Here is a 20,480-nt window from a genome sequence, read left to right as displayed (position 1 = left end):
TGGTTGAGCACAGCCCAGGTAGGAAGGGCTTAGGTCGGCCAGGGTGTCCTCGGCTCACCACGCACCAGTGATCCCTGTAGACTGGCCTGCCTGTAAGCTGCCCAGAGCTACGTGGTCCTCCACTCTGAGGTGGCTGCATGGCAGGCCTGCAGAGTGAAAAGAAGCAGACAGCTGACAGCACACATTTCAGAGAATATGTGTGTCTGTCTTTGTCTCTCCTGAGTCAGCACAGGGGTGGCAGCAGTGAGCCAAGTTAAAATAAAAAATACTGTAATTGAGCTTTCCAAATTGGGGAGAAAATAAGAAAAAATAATAGGCAATTCCAAATTAAAAACATTTCTAAATGAAAGCCCTACTACCTTAAACAATAGGGTGCAATTGCATGTGCACATAACATAAATCCTTATTACCGAGCAGATTTGTTTTACATTTATTTTGCCTTTCATTGGAAAAGCAGTCTGATTTGATGGAATCTAGGTGCCACTTATTGTCCTCATTGATTCTATGCATAATCAGTTAAGGGTTTACAGTTAGCACACTCTGCCTCTGGTTTCTGTGGCTGCTACAATGTAACGCTAAGACAATCAAAGTCAAAGCAGTGATAAGTAAGAATGTTACAAAAGAAAATGAAAAAGGTAAACCAATGGTTTCTCATAGTTGAAACTGATTATAACCACAAACTCATTAATGATCTTTTACATTTTAACTGTGAGGTGCCTTGGAATGCTATAGCATGAAGATGGCTATATACTGTAAGATACAGATGCAATTATTGTATTGTACCACTGCAATAAAATAGTGTTTTTTTTTTAAATGTTTAATAGCAGTTAATTGGATTATTATACATTAAAAATGTAATAACCAAGACTTAAAACAAACAAACAAACACAAACTTATCTAGCATTGGCATAACAGAAGTTTTCTGCTGCAACACTATAAATTTACTGTAAGCTAGGGGTCTTATTATCATACAATACTGGTATATAATTAGAATACCACTTACCATGTCATTACCATTGAAAACACAACCCTTGCCAGGTTCAATGGTTACCATTCTAATAATTCTGTAAGGGACTAAGACTACCTAAACAGTGCTTGTATTAGGCAACAAGGGTCTCGTACCAACATAGAGCTGACTGTAGAGCTCCAGCCTGGTGTGTCCTTGCGGGGGAGCCTGTCGCACCTCCTTGTAAAGCTGGTCCAACTGGAGACTAGCCTGCTTCACGTTGCGTTCTGCGATGACCCTGTGCCACTGGTCATCATTCAGAGGCGTGGACGACCTGACGAGGAGTTCAACAGGCCCGTTTCCAACGTCAAAGGAGAAGGAGACCTCTGTAGGAGCTGGAATGAGAAAAATAAAGATTTCTGAACAAACACAATAGACACTACAGTAAAACTTATTATACCACGTTGGTATGAAAACCCCTGTGACGGATACAGCAGAGGCTGCCGTACCTATATCTGAAGAATGCTTATCCAACTGTCATGAAGCTGGATAGCAACTTTATTTAGTGTAAATTATTGAGAATATCAGATTCTGGGGATATATGTATGTCTGTATGTCTCACTTACTGTACACATTCTACTGTATTCTGTACATACTGTTGCTATACATGTTGATCAGCTTTTTGATAATACTGGTATCTCAACCTTTGAAGTTACTGATTTACTTGTTTAGTTTGTGTAGCTGTCCAAGGCTAGGTGCAAATATGCTACCTCATAATCCCCAGCGAGCTTAATAATTTAACATAGAACAAATCCCTTTTCAGGTACTTAACAGACCTCTTAATAGAGATCTCAATACAACTTCACAAATAAAACGAAGTCAGAACAAAATGCTTTCTCACTACAACTCCATGAATATAGAGCCTTACTCTATTTGCTACTTGGGTGATATTCATTATTAAAGGGAGAGGCATTAGACAGAGATTTATGACACCATGCTTTCTAAACCAAAAAATGGGCTTTTATCATGATTTCCTTAACTAAGAGAAGGGTAATTAAGAAGTCCTTCATGATAAGACAGTCATTATTCTCTTCACGTCACTGACTTTGGAAGCAGTGTAAAAACATGCTTTATGTCACAAGCTACATGATCCCCTTAGGGAATAAAGCCTTTTGCCCTTTTTTCTGCTTTTGGAGATGACAGTTGGTGGATCATTCAAGGATACGATATTGAGAAAACTCAAGCTGGGTACTCCTTGATTAAAAATAGTAATAGAAATTAGATTTTAGTTACATTAGTTGAGAACAATATCTAGCCCCAATTGAATTTACAGCACGAGTTGCCTAATATAATTCCTTTTTTCTGTGGCTATCGTCATCTAATTCGAGGCTCTTTGCCACTTGATATCATGTTTGAGTCTGGATCACAGTGAAACAGTAAATAACCAGGAAGAATATATTCACCATGTTGTTTCTATGTAGTATAATTATTACTATCAAGAGACTTGTTTCATGATGTGTGGGGATTTAAAACTATAATGTTTGATACCTGTAGTACATTAAAGATCCAATATCATAGTTCAAACTTCATAGTGTTATACATGTATTCTTTTTTCTATTATAAACAATTTTACCAAACCTAAAAAGCATTTTTTGTGTTATGTTTTGCCATACTCTCGTTTTCCTATACTCTTGTTTAAACAAATCCTTAATGAGCTTTTGATTTACATCCCGGAAATAAAACTGTACTCACAACCAGAGTGGTCTTGGTATTTAATTTAGTGTACACAATTACTGTTGCAGAAGGCAATGTAAAAATGATGTTTTAATGGTGCCTAAATTATAAGATGAAACATTTCTAAAACTTACAGGTCACTGAGTTTATTCATCCCTGCTAAGCCGGAGCAGCTACTATCTGTAAGTCACCTCAGGGGAACTGGGAAGGTATGAGAATAATAGATGCATCTATTCATGAAAGAATGAAGGAGCTAATTCCAGGATGGCAGCCAAACATGGAAACATACCACCAAGCTTCAGGATAGATTAGAGTAACCCGAAGCAGCTCATAATGCAGAAAAAGTACTGAAAGTTATTTCAAATGATCTGGGAAGATAGGAAATAGCACAACCAGGTCCAATACATCATGGAGGTACTGTTGAAACTTATATGGACGTAATTCTAGCTCTTGAACAATGGCAATGCAATACATTTCATGAGCCTTGAAGAAGTTAATGGGAAGGTAAAATTCCTGGAACATCACAACTGGAATGGGAGATAGAAAGATCAAAGCAATTTAACATTAGTTTTTAGTGTATTAAGTCACTGTGCTGTCCCCAAGTTCACAAGAATATTTATTGATTACATTTTAAATCAGGACGCATATTCAGCAGAAGTCTGATGAGTTAGATAGTATTTCAGGAGACAGTGAAAGTAGTGAACATTGAAAAGCAATCATCTCAGGCCCAGTGCTCTGGAGCCCCAGCATGTAGTATAAATCAAACATCCCTACCACGCTTTCCAAGCACCTTAATAAAACAGAGCTCAGCTATATCATAAACATTTGTTCTGAGGGTAGCACATCAGTTATGATAAACATATGAACAATAATACCCCATAAATCAGTACATGATTACATTAGAGATCATTTATTTAAAACTAAAAAGGTGAATTTTACAGGGTATTTGTTTTGAAGCAGCATAAAACAAAGATTTACATTAGCTGTAGACCTGTTTGTTGCAAAATAAACAGCTACTGTATTGAATCTGTCTTGTGGGTGATGTTGCTAATGCTTGGTTTATTGGACCAAATACAGACAAAATCTAAAGCTTAGAAAGGGTTATATCCAGGTGATTAGGGAAAGTGGATCATCATTACACTTAAAACACAATAAACACCTTGTTTGTATTTAGCTATGACAGGTGTTGAGTGATATGGATGGGATTTTGAGCCATCGGAGAAGAGAATTGTTCAAACTATATTAAAATACTGGCCCAAACTGATCTGACAGATTACCTGGGATTCTAACCATTTTTCTTGGATGAATAAAATGTACTGTGTTGTTTCTTGAATATTAAATTACCGATAAATGCTACTGGTAAGCCTCTAATATGTGCTGCAAATCCCCATGTGTTTCACATGACTTTTAGAAAATGCAAAACAAAAACAAGATATTTTTTACGTGCAGTACCTAATTCCTTACACTAGAAAAACCGCAGTTATATGCATACATAAAACAGCCACCAGTGGTCATTATGATGGTCACATTTTAAACAACCTCAATATTAAAATGAAAGACAAGCTATCAGATGCAACTCAAAAGTTTTATTCAAGCACATCATATCAAACATCTGCACAGCCAAAACGCCATATTTAAATTAAGAATTAAACATAAAAGGGGTTATTTTCTAACTTACCACATATATAAAGCACTACTTCAAAAAATGGTATAAAAAGGTATATGTACATACAAAACTGTAAAAACTAAAGTAATTTTTAATTTACCATGAAAGTCTCTTGCGTGTGTCATTTGGTGAAGCACATAATCCAAACTGAGCTGCTGCAGCCTGCTGCTTTGCAGTTTACTGATTGACATATTCCGCCAAAGCGCTGTGGCTAGCTTCAAGATAACATTTCTCCTACTGATATTTTCCCCAGTGCATTCTTTGTAGAAAACGAATGCATTGATAGCTGTCAGGTCCAGCAGAGATAACAACAGACTTGTATATAAAAAATAAAATTGAATATTGTAGGTTATATTCAAAATAAAAAACACGTACCGGTATTGTAAAAGGCAATCAAAATGGCGACTTCTAGGTGGGTGGGATTATAACTTTCTTATTTTCATGATCTTGCCTGTCAAATTCCATCAGGGTATTTAATACATGTATTTAGGAAAAGTCATAAATGGACAATCGCATAACTTTCAGACACACAGAGTAATTAAAATTTGAAAACTGTCAAAATGACTGCCTAGCTAAGCATAGCATACATAGCTAAGCAGGTTGCAAGGTTGAAAATATAATCTTTCCTGAAAGAATGTTTCTGTTTGGTTTCTTTGGGTGCACAGAGGACCATTTATATTTGTTCTTCATACTCAGAGATGTCATCTCATCAGTTTATTGTATTGAGATCACACTTTGATGATACCACTGAAAGTGACCAGATAGTGTCTTTAATGTTGATTTAAGTTTTGATTGTGAAGACCTAATGTGTATTTTTTATTTGAGAAATCTATCTGTGAAGAATTAATTCCTCCTCCATCTTATATGAATTGTCTCTCTATCCCTAGACATGAAATTGACAGTAGTCACTGCCCAGCTATGACAGGAGCTGATTTAATGCTTTTTTTCACATAGAAATAACTAGCGTATTTTTATACTTGTGTATTTTTTGAACTGTGAACAGTTGCCAGAACGGATACCTGTATGATCCGTGTCTTTGGCACACACCCATTTTCTGTGCACTCAGAGCATACATACTGTACACTAGTTTGGCTGTATTCAGAAATGAAAGCCCTCCAAGCTTCGGATAAACTACGTTTACCAAAGGCAGTTTCAAACTTACTCTGCTGCAAAGTTGATTTGATAAACCTGTAACCTACAGAACAGACCACAGCTGTAACTCCCTACATTGCATTAACCATCTGTGACAGGGTACACCCCGCCCCTGTGTGCATCTACCAATGGGTATCACGGGATTACCCCTAAAAATAACTGTTTGCTCCAATACGGATGGATTCCCTGGTATTGTAAATAGTCTGTTATAAAAACACCCAGCTATGGCTTATCCCAGCAAGTATAGGTTGATCAAAACAACCTCTTTGTAAAAGGAGATACCAAGAGGTAATTAATAGAATAAAACAAAACCAATTTTTCACAGAAAAGCACTCTGGCTAATAAGGTTCTGAGGAGAAAGCTAAGAAGCATGTTACTGCAACTGAGCCCACCGGATCATATCATGAAGCAATTAGTACATTAGATCCACGCTATAGGGATGTGAATGCTATAAAACATTAATATGCTAAGGCACATATTTTAAATAAATAATTCCTCTTTCTAAATTAAAGTCACCTCCTGCTTTCAAAAAAGACCATAGCTATTAAACAACACATTGATATGCAAGCTTAAAAAAAGTTATAATACTATGTAACACAATTTTTGTTCCTGGGTGGTAAGTGTTATTTCTTAATTGCTTATGCCTCAAAAGTATAGAAAATGGCTATTATTCCCCACAAACTTTGCTTTTGTGACCAGGACAGTGATATTTCAAAATATCACTATTTCCAATGGGAAAACGGGAGCTTTTGTGTCTTTTCGTTCACATAAAGTCAGAAAAAAACAACATATGAATCCAAATTAACATGTATTTATACTAAAGTAATACAAAGATGACTACAAAAGATTTAGAAGTGAGTAGTTTTTTTAGATTTATGATTATACTGTAAATTTGCAGTATAATCGTATAATGAAATTTACCTGTCCTAGTCACAAAAGCAAAGCTTGTGGGGAATAATAGCCATTTTCTATACTTTTGAGGCATAAGCAATTAGGAAATAACACTTACTACCCAGGAACAAAAAAAAAAATTGTTACACGGTGTAATCCCTCTGAAGATGCCAAGGAGAGATGCAGTGGGTCTTTTGAATGTAATTCAGTTGAGGGGTAAACAATGGTACTCTTAACCAATGGATCTTCATGCAGCCAATTTTATTAAGAGTGTATATGGATGCAGTATTTTCAGAAACAATAAAAAGTATTTAACGTTTGCTATTTATGCTTGTGAATGTTCAGAAACGTATTATCTCGTTTGTAAATGGTGCCCTTAAAATACAAAAAGTGCAATACATAAAAATAGAGCCCCCATAGAAAGAGTAGCAGAGGCTGCACTGGGACCTTTGAGGCTAAATGGATGTTAAACTGGAGGCGTGTCATGGAACTTCCATCTCATCTACCTACAGTACACTCTACTGCACTATTGCAGGTACTTAAACATGAAATTACCCTTGATAACCAGGGTGCCACTATATTAAAACAGATGAACAGGTGTCATGCTTAGCTGGTGCTGAGTAATTGAGCAAATCTTTCATTTTACTCTGGTAGTAATTCCTACTTTCCTTAGGGGAGATCTGTGCTGGATATCGAGCACATGAGTGATCCTGGAAGGGGGAGGGGTGGGTGGACGTCGGCTGAGGGGCGGGTCTTGAGGGGATGGTCAATCACATAAAAATGAGCTCTCCTATTCCTTTGCTGCCTCCTTTCAGGACACAATCAAGTGGACTTTCTGGCCCGGGAAGTGGATTAAACAGCCAGGAGGCAAAATAGACCCTAAAGACGGAGCAGAGTTTAACTCAGGGGATCGGGGCAACCCCACCAGTCATAACGAGGGGAAAGGAGAGCATCCATAACACTCGAGCCTCGTCTGTTAGCGGAGGATGCAAGAAATTCCACAGAGAAGCAATTTTTGTTTGTAATTTGGTCAACAGTATTTATTTTCTCTTTTGTTTCACCTTCTGTTTGTACCATTATTTTGCAGCACCAGTGGGTGCTTAAACAGACTTGTTCCTCCACCATCTTACTGTTGTCAGTATAAGACTCCTCAAATACAAGGCTGCCCCCTTGTGGGCAAATAAATCCTGTGCACCTGTGTGGCATTCTCAAAGAGAACTGTCTGACTCCAGTGTCCATTTATTCATCACCCACACCACACTGTCACACTTAGGTTTTTCAGCATTGATGGGATGGTCGGCAGAAAGGTGGAAATGACTGAGACTGGGAATGATGAATGCCAACTTGTCTAAAAACTCCACCTTTAGTTTGGTTACACAGACCTCGATTAGCTCTAGTATTGAACTACCTTACCTGAACTAGCATTCGGTATTCCAGGATTAGTACTAATTGGGGTCTGTAAAACCAGCTGTACAAGGGCTGTAATAGCTATATAGTGTTGAACTTTGGCAATTTTAATAGTTTTCGCATAACATGATATTGTAGCATTGGGGGATAAACACTATGGTATTGTTGCTAAAAGCATACGGCTGTTTTGGCTGCACCCATAAGTCTTTGTTCTGTACAATAGTTTCATTATATTAGACTTTGCTATTTTTTTTTTCCATGGTATACACCATCTGTAAACTGTAAACAGTGTGGTAACTTTCTATTTATATCGTGTCAATGTTCACTTAAGCTAGTCAATGATCTTAGTCAACAATCAATTAACAATTGTGTAAAGTTATGCGCAATAATGTTCAGGTAGCAGAAGTCAAAAAAGATCCGCACACTGTGATCAGGAGAGTGGTAACAAGGAAGCCACTACATAATCAAAGTAAGCGAGAAAACATTATTTTATTAGACCAAAGAACAGGCGAATAAAGTGCTCAGTGCAAGTGCAAATATTTCAGTTGTTAAACCATCTTCAGGGAAATACATTTTAAATTAAATATATTTTAATGGTCTACAGTAAAGAAAATATATTTTGCTCGATTGTCCGATAGAAATAGATGAACAGGTACGGTCTTGAATATGTTAACATTATAGCACCAAGAGACAAAAAACTAAAGAATGACCTTCAGGGATTATTAACATCAATTTGGCAATATAAAAACAGGATGTGACATTGTCTCATTTATGAAGGTATGACCTTAAGGGTGAAGAACACAGTCCTTGGCCTTAATCTGCCCTCTACCACAGTCAATGTCTCATTTATGAAGGTATGACCTTAAGGGTGCAGAACACAGTCCTTGGCCTTAATCTGCCCTCTACCACAGTCAATATTTATATGCATAAAATACAGCAACTTTCATTTCTCATTTAGTGCCTCCGTGCCCACATATTCTGATTGATAGCTCCTTGTCAATGACCAGTGACATAAAACACTAACCACGTGGACTTTTTTTCATCCACTCTCTTACCCAAAGTAGGTTACATTTTTCCAAGCTGCAGAGGCTGACCAGCAGGGTGTAAAAATAATTAGTTTTTTTTGGATTCACAGATGTATGTAAAAACCTATGGACGTGGTAACTCTCAATATTTGCCAGGGCACTACTGTGCTGGTGACAAGTAAGAGAACACAGGGGAGTTGCTTGACAAATGGACCGGCTAAGCCCCTGTTTCTCGTGTCTGTCTTTCACAGTCTTTCACCCGGAGTTCACAGCCAGGGGTTGCACTGAAATCTTTTGGGACATACTTCTAGTCAACTAAATGGCCCATGACACCTTAGTTGGGGGTGCCCATTTAGATTGGGACTTTAGGGAGGGGGTGGGTAGGTGTAAAAAAAGTGATCCACAGCCAAGGTTGACTTCACCTAGGTGATACTGTCTAAAATAATTACTCTAGGAAAGAGTGGCTGCCTGCCCGAAGAATGCAAGAGGTCTAGCTTTGCTAAGATAAAATTCTAGCTACAGCTAACAACTAGGTCCTAGTCCTTACATGCCAGATAAATTATTAACACCATAGAAATGCACATAGTATATACACTAGGAAGCCATCTCCTACACCAATATGAAAAGGAAGGGGCACAGAACAAAAAGAAAACAACAGAGACAGGTCTTATTTTTAAATAACAGGACTCGGGACTCATAAGGCCATAAACAAGTTTATTTTCATTTCCCCAATATCCATTTAATCACAAGGAATGTTTAAAAACACTGTCCTTCAAAACTGTCCTAAAAAACATTCATTAATCCTTCATCATCGGCAAGGGAAGCAAATGCACCCCAGTGTGTTTAAAATCTCATAACTCTTCTGTAGCAAGCATGTCCCTGTACAACTTGGGAAACAGGAGTAATCTTTCTTCAAAGTGCTCTTGGTAAATTGTTGGGGTGCATTTACACCCCTTTCAATCTTCCAAAGGTTGCAAAAAATATACATTTTTTCACACACCACAATCATAGCTCCTGCCTACTGGCACAATATATTGTTAAGCATCGCGGGGGAGCTGGTGGAGATGTATAAAAGGTGTATCGCTTCTAAAATGATTAATTTCGCCCTACAGATTATTTTTCTTATATAGTCATTTTTATGAAACTGCGTCTACGTGTGTGAAATTAATTGTTTTTTTTCGTCTTCAGGAAGGCATGCCTTTCATATAGTTTTTAGGCAACCAAGCGCAACTGCTTTGACTCGCAGAATAGATTGCTGAGAGTTGCAGGAAGTTGGAACAGGTATAGAAATGGTGTATCACTTCTAAAATTATTCATTTAGCTCTACAGATTCATTCTTTAACCCTATGTTTCCAACATGTTAACCCTATGCTCTTAGAATCAATGATGTGTGTATAATACAATATTTTCCAGCCCTGTATTTGATAACTGCATTCTTTACAATACCTTGCTCATTAACTCCTACAGATAATTATTTATTTATAAATTATAAAATAAATAATTAATAAATTATTTATTTATTCTGTGAGTTCAAAAAAATATGTCTTTCCTATACTGCAAGCTACCACATTGAGCAGCCCCTGTTGGCTTGTAGAATTGATGCCTCTGAGAGACGACAGGCAATTCAGAGTAAATGTGCCCCCTATATATAGAACTTTGATAACAGCACTACTTGGATTGGCATTCATTTTTACCTTCTTTGAGGTTTGAAGCCTTTCTACCTTCTAAAGTGTAGAAGTTCTGTTTATGTACTATATTTATTTTTCAAGGAAAATACTGAAGTATTTATTTTTAAATAAATACAATATTTATTTAGCTCTTAGCTCTTCAAAACATTTATTCAATAAAGAATTGATTAAATAATGATACAAACTCATTTCGTGTCATTTTAAATTAAAAGTTAACTCTGTGTGTCTTTCCACCTTCCTTGTCAGCCCTATTATTGCTGCTGACCAAAAGTTAAATCAGTTCTTAAAGTTATGAGAAAATGACTTAGGAGGCCTTATTTTGGCTAGTTCTGGATTCACTTCTTTTACTATTTCTGTATGTTTTTTTTTTTATCTCCAAGACAGGACCCACCTGCTCTGAAATACAAACCAAGGCTAAGAAAGGGATAATGGTCATAGGTACAGAGTGGGAGCAAAATGTTTTTGTAGCTTTTGGATACTTGAATGAACCAGCTTACAGAATGAATAATAATTAGAATAGCTTCTAGAAGTATTTGGCAGATATTCATTGTGGTCCCTTCAGGGCCAGGTTAACACAAAAAGCCCAGTGGCAGTAATTTTGGTGGTTTTTGGTTTTAAAATGTAATTTTCTGCGGTCGCATAAAACACATGGGGTTGTGCTTTCATGTACCTTTCTGTCCATATGTATTAAATATTCTCACAAAGCATGAAACGTGGGAGTGCAGAATAAAGGAGATATATTACATTATACCTAAAAGCCCCGGGAGCAGTCAAATTGATGGCCACACAGAAACAATTGTATTTTGATTATACAGAACGGTATTCTACTTTATTATTTTTATTTACCAGTCCGCAATGTGTTTAGCTGTAATCCGATTAGTCTCTACTCTCTGCCTGAGTGAATGACTGACAGTCTATTGTTTTCAATCAATTTTGATGGCTGGTTCCTGCTTGCCAGCTGTGCAACTTTGGTCAGTCGATTAGCATCAGGACTAGTAAAAATAAATACCAGAGCCTGTGGAGTCTTACTATGCAACAAAATATGGAGTTGATGTATTGGATCAGATGGCATGGAAGTATTCTGTGAAAGCTGGCTCCCGATGGTGGTCTGTTCAGGTGTTTTACAATGTATTGGACCTAGCAGCCATCAACTCCTGGGTACTTTACACAGAATGCACAGAGAAGAATTTACCAAGGAGATAATATATTTTACAGTTAGCACAGGAACTTTGCAAGAAGCATTTGGAACAGTGGGAGACTGCCCAGTGTGTACCCACAGCTGAAGCTGGCAACGCCGTTGAGAGCTGCAAGAGACGCCAATGCCAGGTTGGCAATAAAAACAAAACTTTGGACAGCTGTGCCCTGTGCAGAAAGGCAGCATGGAGAAGTTCATTATCTGTGTTGATTGTAAACAGCCTTAGACTCAAAGTAAAGGAATACCCTTTTGTCAAAAAAAGAAGAAATTTAACTTTTAGGTATAAACTCTTGTGCTGTGCGCTTCTGTAAAATGTTTTTTTATAAGTTTATTTATCTACGTTGTTCAGTTGCTTTTGCTCATCTGATAATAAACTGATTGCTGTTGAAAAGTTAAAAAATGTATTGCTATCGTTTCAGTTTTATAAATATGTATGTTGCAAACCGATATCTGTTCAGATGTTTATTTATTTACATTTTCTTATTTTGATTAGTAAAATAAATGTTCATATAATCTTAAATATATATATATATATTATATATAGGACAGCCTTCTATACGGACGTAAAAAAAATTGCTGCAACTTACACACGGTTTATTTTGTTTTGATATTTTGTTGTTTTGTTTTTTATTACATGCCTGACGCTAGCTTTTTTTTTCGTAAACACAAATCCGTATGCATTTAACGCGCTGACGCGTTTTTTTAATAAACACATTAATAAACACAAAAAACAAAATAAACAAATACAAACCAAACACTAGCTCTTATTCGGAGCACTAATTAAACACAATACCAGCTCTACCTAACACACCGGACAGCTAAGTTGTTTACTGGTACACAAAACACAGTTTAACTTAGAGTCCTACCCGCTATGACTGCTCAGAAACAGGGCACACACCTTCCTACTTCTCTCTCCACAGCAGCCCCGAACAGAATAATCACCAGGTGCAGGGGATAATTAATAATAAAACAATTAACAATTAAACAGCACCAAGAAATTAAACAAAACATGTGTTTCCACCTGTTTTAGGCAGGGAGGAATCTGCCCCTCTCCCTGCTACTTTACTATATATATATATCCAGCTCTACCTAATATAATATATATATATATATATATATAATATATATATGTATGCACGCTTCGGTTGTTCAGATATTTATGTGACGTACTCAATAAAAAAAAAAAAAAATACAAGCGACTGTTTTTCCTTTTGTTATACTAGTTACATTTTGTTGTGAATACAGCTGTCAGAAAGACTGCTGCGGGGCTTCTAGGTATGAGCTTATCTCCGGTCCTTCTAGTGTTAAGGACACATTGGTGAAGCATTTTCTGCACTCTACTGTACATACTGAACACCTGCTGACTGGCAGCTCAGGGGTTAGAAATCAGGAGTTAGAACTCCCAGCCTTCAGCCAGAGAGGACAATGCTCTAGCAAGCTCTAGGGCAGCAGTGTGGAATATTGGTTAGGGGCTCTAGACTCCTGACTGGTGGGTCATGGGTTCAATCCCAGGTGATGGACTGCTGTACCCTTGAGCAAGGTACTTTAGTAATTGCATGTAAAAATAATGTGATATCTTGTAACAATTGTATGTTGCCCTGGATAAGGGCATCTGCTAAGATATAAAAGGAGAAACTTACATTTTAGCTCCAGACGAATGAAGTCTGTATTGCCTAGGTTTTCTAGAAACACACCATAAGGGGCAGAAGTTTTGAAGTAAAAGGAGATGTCTGCGCTCGTCTCTCCGTGGAAGGTTGAGAAGTGCAGGTAGGAAGAGGGAGTGCTGAAGGCAGCAGCATTCCAATAATTACCTGTTTGCAAGAGAGAAAGAGACAAAGTCAGTCACAACATTATATTTATTTATTTTCCCCTTAGTTGCTTTCTTTAAGTTTAATAAAGTCAAATTTTTTAACAGGGGTTATGTGTTTATTTGACTATTTTATTCAGTTTTATGTACTCGAGAAACTGAACCATACTTCTACTTTTGGTGACCGGATCAAAGAGGGTCTCTTACATGTAACCTGTAGTACAGGTATTTGCAAGCCGAGTATATATGACCCAGTGTGCGTTGATATGCAGTTGTGTTGGGTTGCGTCTTCATTTGCTGATTAAGTGATGTGCAGGGGAAATCTACGGGATGGAGCTGGGCTTGGGGCTGTGAAAGCTGCCATTGAATGCAGAAAGCAGTAATTGCTAAAAAGTGACATATGCTCTCGGTGACGACTAAGGCTTTTTTTACCTAACAGACAGTTTATGTTATTTATCTACATACTAAAAATGTATCGTAACCGGTTGCAAAGTTAAATTAAGTCAATTTCAGTTTCAGGTACAAAGCTAGTTTAGGGAAGTGAGTCTGATCGTCTACTTCTGGATCCTACAGCTGTCCATGCACACTGGGATTGTTAAAAGACCAGTTTAGATCTTAATAACTTTTCTGAGGACTGTATAACTTCAAAGTGGATTACTTCTGTTGCTTGGTTAGTGGACTGTGTTTGCTGCTTGTTGATTGGATTGGTCTACAATGGATAAAGGTCTGTAAAGATACAAACTCTGTTTAGTGAATACACTGAACGATCTAACTGTGTACTTGTACAACAAACTACAAACATTTATGTTTACTGAATGTATGCAAAACTGCAACTGTGCGGATTTATCTCTTTATGAGCCTGGACACAGTGAAATGCAGGACTTGAGCAAAGGCTTAAAAAGAATAAAGATATTTTATTTCATTCAATTTTACAGAGTACTCTTTGTTACTCGAATAGTAAAATTTGTATAGCCACACTATCATACTGCTTATAACACTGAAATCTAACTGTTCAACTGATAAGCTGGCTGCTCGTAGAGGATGGACCTGTGATTTGTTGGTTGTAGGAAATGTTTTATCTACAGCACAGGCACTTGAAACATTTCAATTTGCCCTGAATAGCCAAATTAACTATGTCTGCAATCTTTTGAAAGTCCTGACAATGAGTATAAAACTGAAGTTCAGGGGCTGACAGGTATTTCTGTTGAAACTTTCACTTCTCATCCTGCAAGCCAACACAGATTCTCGAACGCCACTTTAATGGTATATTGGATAGACAGAAGAGAAATCTCAGACATACTCTGAAAATGTACTAATTTCATTGAACATATAAACACACAGATTAATCAAGGTGTGTACACCAAAGAGCAACTTGCATTATATATTTTTTTTGTGAAAAGAATACAAAATGAGTTTAGTCTGAGACGCAAACTTAAAGGGCAGCTTACCAATCTCACACAAGTCAGTTCTTATCTTTTACAAGCACTAGCAATATTAGAGTATTGCTGCTCCCCTTCTCATCTACTGAAGATATTTAGGTTCTTTACTTGTACTGTATACAATTAAGCAATAACAATTGAGGCGCAGGGCATTTCCTGAAGATTAATGACTGGTTGGGCGAGCTGGTGGCCTGAAGGTGATGCAGAAGTACAACAGTGGCATGTGAAGGCTGCTGTTCATACTAAAGTACTTGACTGTGGTCAAAATTAAAGTTCCCATAAATATAATTTTTGCCCCCCTCCCCCCCCTCCATGAATCTTTAGTAGTCATTAACTGAAATGAGAACCCATTACACTGATGAAAGCACTTGCTATGACGATCTTGTCATCTTGTCATTTACCAGGGTCAGAAGCTGCCTTTTTATACTATTTTGTCCTTCTCTCCTTTTTTCAAAATATAATTTCTTCACCTGCAGTGATTACAGTGATTTGTATTGAACTAAATTGTACTCTTTCTATCTCATTGATAAAGAATTGTAATTGTACAAAGCAAGCAGCTATTAGAACAGAATCTTCTCACATAGCAATGTTATTTCTTCACTTCTACTCAGCACTACTGATTTGTTTTGTCAAATATGAACATGTCATAAGATGGCTTGGTGAGGCGTGTGGGTGGGGACATCAGACCAGATAATGAAACAATAACACAGGGTGGTACAGGCTAAACAGAGCTGCTGCGCTTGTCTTTAATAAATAAACAAAATAAATATTTAAACAAAACTTTACATGAAACAAAAGGAAAAGGCACATGGGCCAAAACAAAATAGACAAACACAGAACCAACGTATAGTCACAAATATATAATTATAGCAATTGATATATTTCACAGACTCACATCTTGTCTCTCCTCTCCTGACCATGAGCTTGAAGTGGATCTTTTATATTCTAATTACCCATTAATCAAACAATTGCCTTATTAAGGCTCCAGCCACATTCCCACAAGATTCTAGGGATGAGGATTTAACCTCATCCCCGCCAGCTACATTTTATGAGAGCAGCTTTTTGCCAGTCTCAAATAATAAAAAAAACATGTTGGATGGCTTTCGTCAGTCCACACACAAACATAATAATGACATAACATAAATAACAGTAATATATGAATAATAAAAGGGGCGGGGACATTGCCACAGAAGATTACATCTTTTCTTTCAGATCTTGGAAAGCAATTACGGTAAATAAATTTCCAATGTGTTCAAACTACATACATCCTTTATGAAGAAAGATTACACATGTTGAATTTGCAATAACTTGAAAGAACTGAAACACAAAATCCAGTTTTGAAACCCCCCTCTCTAAATTGCATTGTGTAGGTTGTCTGGTTATTGTAACACTACATAAAACACACAACATTATTTGGAAGAGACATGGGAATTATTATTTATGAAGTAAGTAGCAGCATCACACTGGCAGCTTGTTGCATGATTTGTTAATAGTGAAGCTTTCAACACTAAGGGAATTGGCATTTCAGTGAACCATGGTCTACTGTATAGTTTGCATTGGTTATAGTTAGGTTATATTTAGGACCATAATAAGAATCAGTATTGTAGCATATTTGGGGAGGAGTGTATGTAACTAAGTAACCACTGTGTTGCTTTGGGCTTCAAATATGTTTTTGTGGGGCAGATTTAAAAAATATATATATATATATATATATATATATATATATATATATATATATATATATATATATATATAAAATTTATACGTTCAGTTTAACTAGACGTCAAATTAATTGATCTGCAATTCCCTTTTTTTCTTGGAATTCCAAATCCTGTTATCCTTCAAAAATAGAATATGGCACAGTTTGAATAAACAGAAGTTAAAGAGAGTCTGATAGCATAGCAACAGCAGCCTGTCGCGGAGTCCAAAGACTGATTAGTTTGAAGCAACACTCAAATTACTTTTTTTTTTTTTTGTGCACCCTGTAGTTATTAAATTGACACACTAATTTAATAGTACCTATTTGAGTGTGCTCAAAATATGTCATACCACTAAAGGAGTTAAAAGTGAGTTTAATAAATTTCCTTTAAATTCATCTAAACATTGTAAGGTTTAACATATTCTTAAGAATACTTATATTTCTATATTAAAATGTGCATTGTATATAAATGGATACTTCTGCAAATCCAGAATTGTACTGCTCTGGTGAAGTGTGGAACATTATTACTACGTTTTAATAAAAAAAGGATTTTGAAAATATATTAAGGATTATATTTCTAAAGTTCACTATATATACAGGCACCTCCAAAATTATTGGCACTCTTGATAAAGATGAGCAAAAAAGGCTGCATAAAATAAGCAACAGGTAATGAGCTATATTTTATGCTCAAAAATATGGGAAAACTATATTCTAATACAACTGCTCAGGGAAAATGTTTATTTTTAACAAGTAATATTTTTTTTTTCTCAAAAAGATAGGTGACAAAATTATTGGCACCCCTAAAGATTCTTATAAATAAAATCAAACAAAATTAAATATGCATTAACATTCTTTTTTTTTTAAGTTTATCTCAGTCTTAAGGAACTGTATTGTGGCATTTCATGGCCTCCTGTTTCACTGGGGTATAAAAATGAGGTAACACACATATAAAATCCATTTGTCATCCATCACCATGGGGAAAGGCAAATAATTCACAAATGAAAGGAGACAAATGGTTGTTGACCTTCATAAATCAGGCAATGGGTACAAAAATAGTTAAAAACCTAAATATACCACTTACCACTATTAAGGCAATAATTAAAAAATTCAAAACCAGTGGAACAGTGGCAAATCTGCCTGGTAGAGGGTGCAAGTGCATCTTGCCCTCACGCTCAGTGAGGAAGATGGTTCAGGAAGCAATCCAAGGGCCACAGTTGGAGAATTACAGAACTTGGTTGCATCTTGGGGTCACCAAGTCCCCAAATCTACACTTAGATGCCACCTCCATGCCAATAGCCTATTTGGAAGGGTTGCCAGAAAAAAAGCCTTTACTGAGAGCAACCAAAAAATGTAAGCGCCTGGAGCATTGGCACTTGGATTGGAACCAGGTGCTATGGTCAGATGAGACGAAAATAGAGCTCTTTGGCCACGCACACCAGCGGTAGGTTTGGCGTTGAAAGAAGGATGCGTATGCAGAAAAGAACCTCATACCTACTGTAATATATGATGGTGGATCTTTGATGTTATGGGGCTGTTTTGCTTCCACTGGTCCTGGGACCCTTGTTAAGGTCAACAGCATCATGAACTCTACCAAGTACCAGGACATTTTAGCCAAAAACCTGGTTGCCTCTGCCAGGAAGCTGAAACTTGGCCACAAGTGGATCTTCCAGCAAGACAATGACCCCAAGCACACATCAAAATCCACAAAGAAAGGGTTAATTTACCACAAAATCAACATTTTGCAATGGCCATCTCAGTCTCCAGACTTGAATCCCATTGAAAACCTGTGGTTTGAATTGAAAAGGGCAGTCCATAAGCGCAGACCGAAGGATATCAAGGATATATATATATATATATATATATATATATATATATATATATATATATATATATATATATATATATATATATACAGTATGTATGTATGTATGTATGTATGTATATATGTATGTATATATATATATATATATATATATATATATATATATATATAGAGAGAGAGAGAGAGAGAGAGAGAGAGAGAGAGAGAGAGAGAGAGAGAGAGAGAGAGGGGGGGGGGGGGGGGGGGCACTTTTATATTGCTATATAAAGTTTCATAACTTTGGACCTAGAGTAACTTATCAGGCATCTAGAGGAAGGTATATTTCACAGGGGCTCACAAAAGTGCTGTAATAAATCCCTCACCTGTTAGAATAATGCTGTTGTGTTGTTGAGCCGACTCAAGACTTATGAAACCTGTTAACTCTGCGAGACGTTACAGAGGCTTTGATAAACTAAATCAATGTGATCATTTTTAATTTGTTATTTGATTCTGACCAGCAGCTGACCAAATAGATTTCCAGGCTAAGGAAAATCACAGCAAATTAACTGGGTTTAAATCATTCCAATTATTGACTTTGGATGCTAGAGTATCTAGCCCACTCAATCACGATGTGTTGTCACCTCAACTGATTAGAATAGTGCAAATGGCAAAACCTGATGAATAATAAACAGGTTTCATGGTGTTCCAATGAAGAACTTTGGTCAAATAAGCATTTTAAAAGGAGAGAGGTTTAACCATTTGTGAGCCCCTGAAAAATTTTGAAAAGGAGACTACAGCAGTTCATTTTCTTTTTACATAGTACTGTTTATAACCTTAAACAATAATTCTAGGTTACATTCCAAAATAATAATAATAATACAACCATAGTAAAAGCATAGCAAACTGTAAAAAAAGCATAGTGAAAGCATGGTCTACCACAGGCAAGCACTGTAAATGACAGTGAGGTTTTGTAAAGCATATTCAAAAACATGACAAACCACAGTAAACTATGGTAAATGCATAGAATAACCACCTGAAAAGCATGGGAAAACTTCGGTAAACTTGTATAAGGGAAATGTCAAGCACTTTGCCACACCACACAGAAAACATTCTGTTACTGCATGGCAGTATACTTTACTGGGCAGGGACATCTAAATATTATTATTATTATTATTATTATTATTATTATATTATTATTATTATTATTATTATTATTATTACAATGTACTTGGATCTTTGTTAATCATTAATTCATTAATTGATACATGGGACACGCGCATTCTGTAATATTGGTTCAACATTCTTTGGTGCTGGATCCCTCGTGTTTCCACCTGCTTTTTTGAAGTTACTACACTGTGAATAAAACATCTATAGTGCAACCCAGAACAAACGACAGGCTTTTTTCCCCAGATTAATTTTATTCACAGTATCGGAATTACAAAACAGCATCTAAAACACTTGAGGATTTGCCACAAATTCATTTTTAAATACAATCCATTCTGCTCAACAGTACACAGTGATACAAGCCGAGCTACTGTTTTCGTATTCTACACTATGTCAAGACAGAGTGGGCCATGTTCACAAAGAGTTTACTGTAACTATCTTATTTTCAAACAGGGACATTTTAGACACCATGCCTGAATTAAAGTAAAGAAACTTCTTGGTTCAGTAGGCAAACATGTTGACAAAAGAATCTATCTAGTTTCAGTGACATGAAATATACAATTATATACTGTATATCACCTAAGAAGGTATAGTGAGGGAATTTGGGCATACTGTACATACGCATTTCGGTTTGAGATTTTTTAAAACACAAGCCCAATCTAAAGCAAATCAAATTAAACTCTAATCGGAAGAAGTGAAACTGGACACGGTCTGATTTTCAAATGAATTAATAATTGTGATGAATGGACACGGTCCTACTGAGGAGAAAGAGAGAATGATGTTGGGAAAATAAATCCCATGACAAGATTCAGTACAAAAAGGTTTGTGATTTCTTTTATGACACTGATCTCTGAAAGATCAATTTT

At 36.5% G+C, this 20,480-nt stretch overlaps 1 protein-coding gene across 1 annotated transcript in view; it reads right to left on the bottom strand.

The window, feature by feature from the left end:
- Nucleotides 1-20,480, bottom strand: part of cntnap2a (contactin associated protein 2a) — a 471,866-nt gene that overhangs the window by 41,006 nt on the left and 410,380 nt on the right. The window contains exons 16-17 of the mRNA XM_041244554.1: nt 13,345-13,515; nt 1,123-1,341 (exon numbers count right to left, since the gene is read on the bottom strand). Coding sequence (XP_041100488.1) covers nt 1,123-1,341; nt 13,345-13,515 — 390 coding nt within the window. The remainder of the gene's footprint in view (nt 1-1,122; nt 1,342-13,344; nt 13,516-20,480) is intronic.

This window comes from Polyodon spathula, chromosome 3 (genome assembly GCF_017654505.1).
Source record: "Polyodon spathula isolate WHYD16114869_AA chromosome 3, ASM1765450v1, whole genome shotgun sequence".
Lineage (NCBI taxonomy): Eukaryota > Metazoa > Chordata > Actinopteri > Acipenseriformes > Polyodontidae > Polyodon > Polyodon spathula.
Note: the sequence above shows the minus strand (reverse complement) of the source record. Positions and strands in the feature narration are given on the sequence as shown.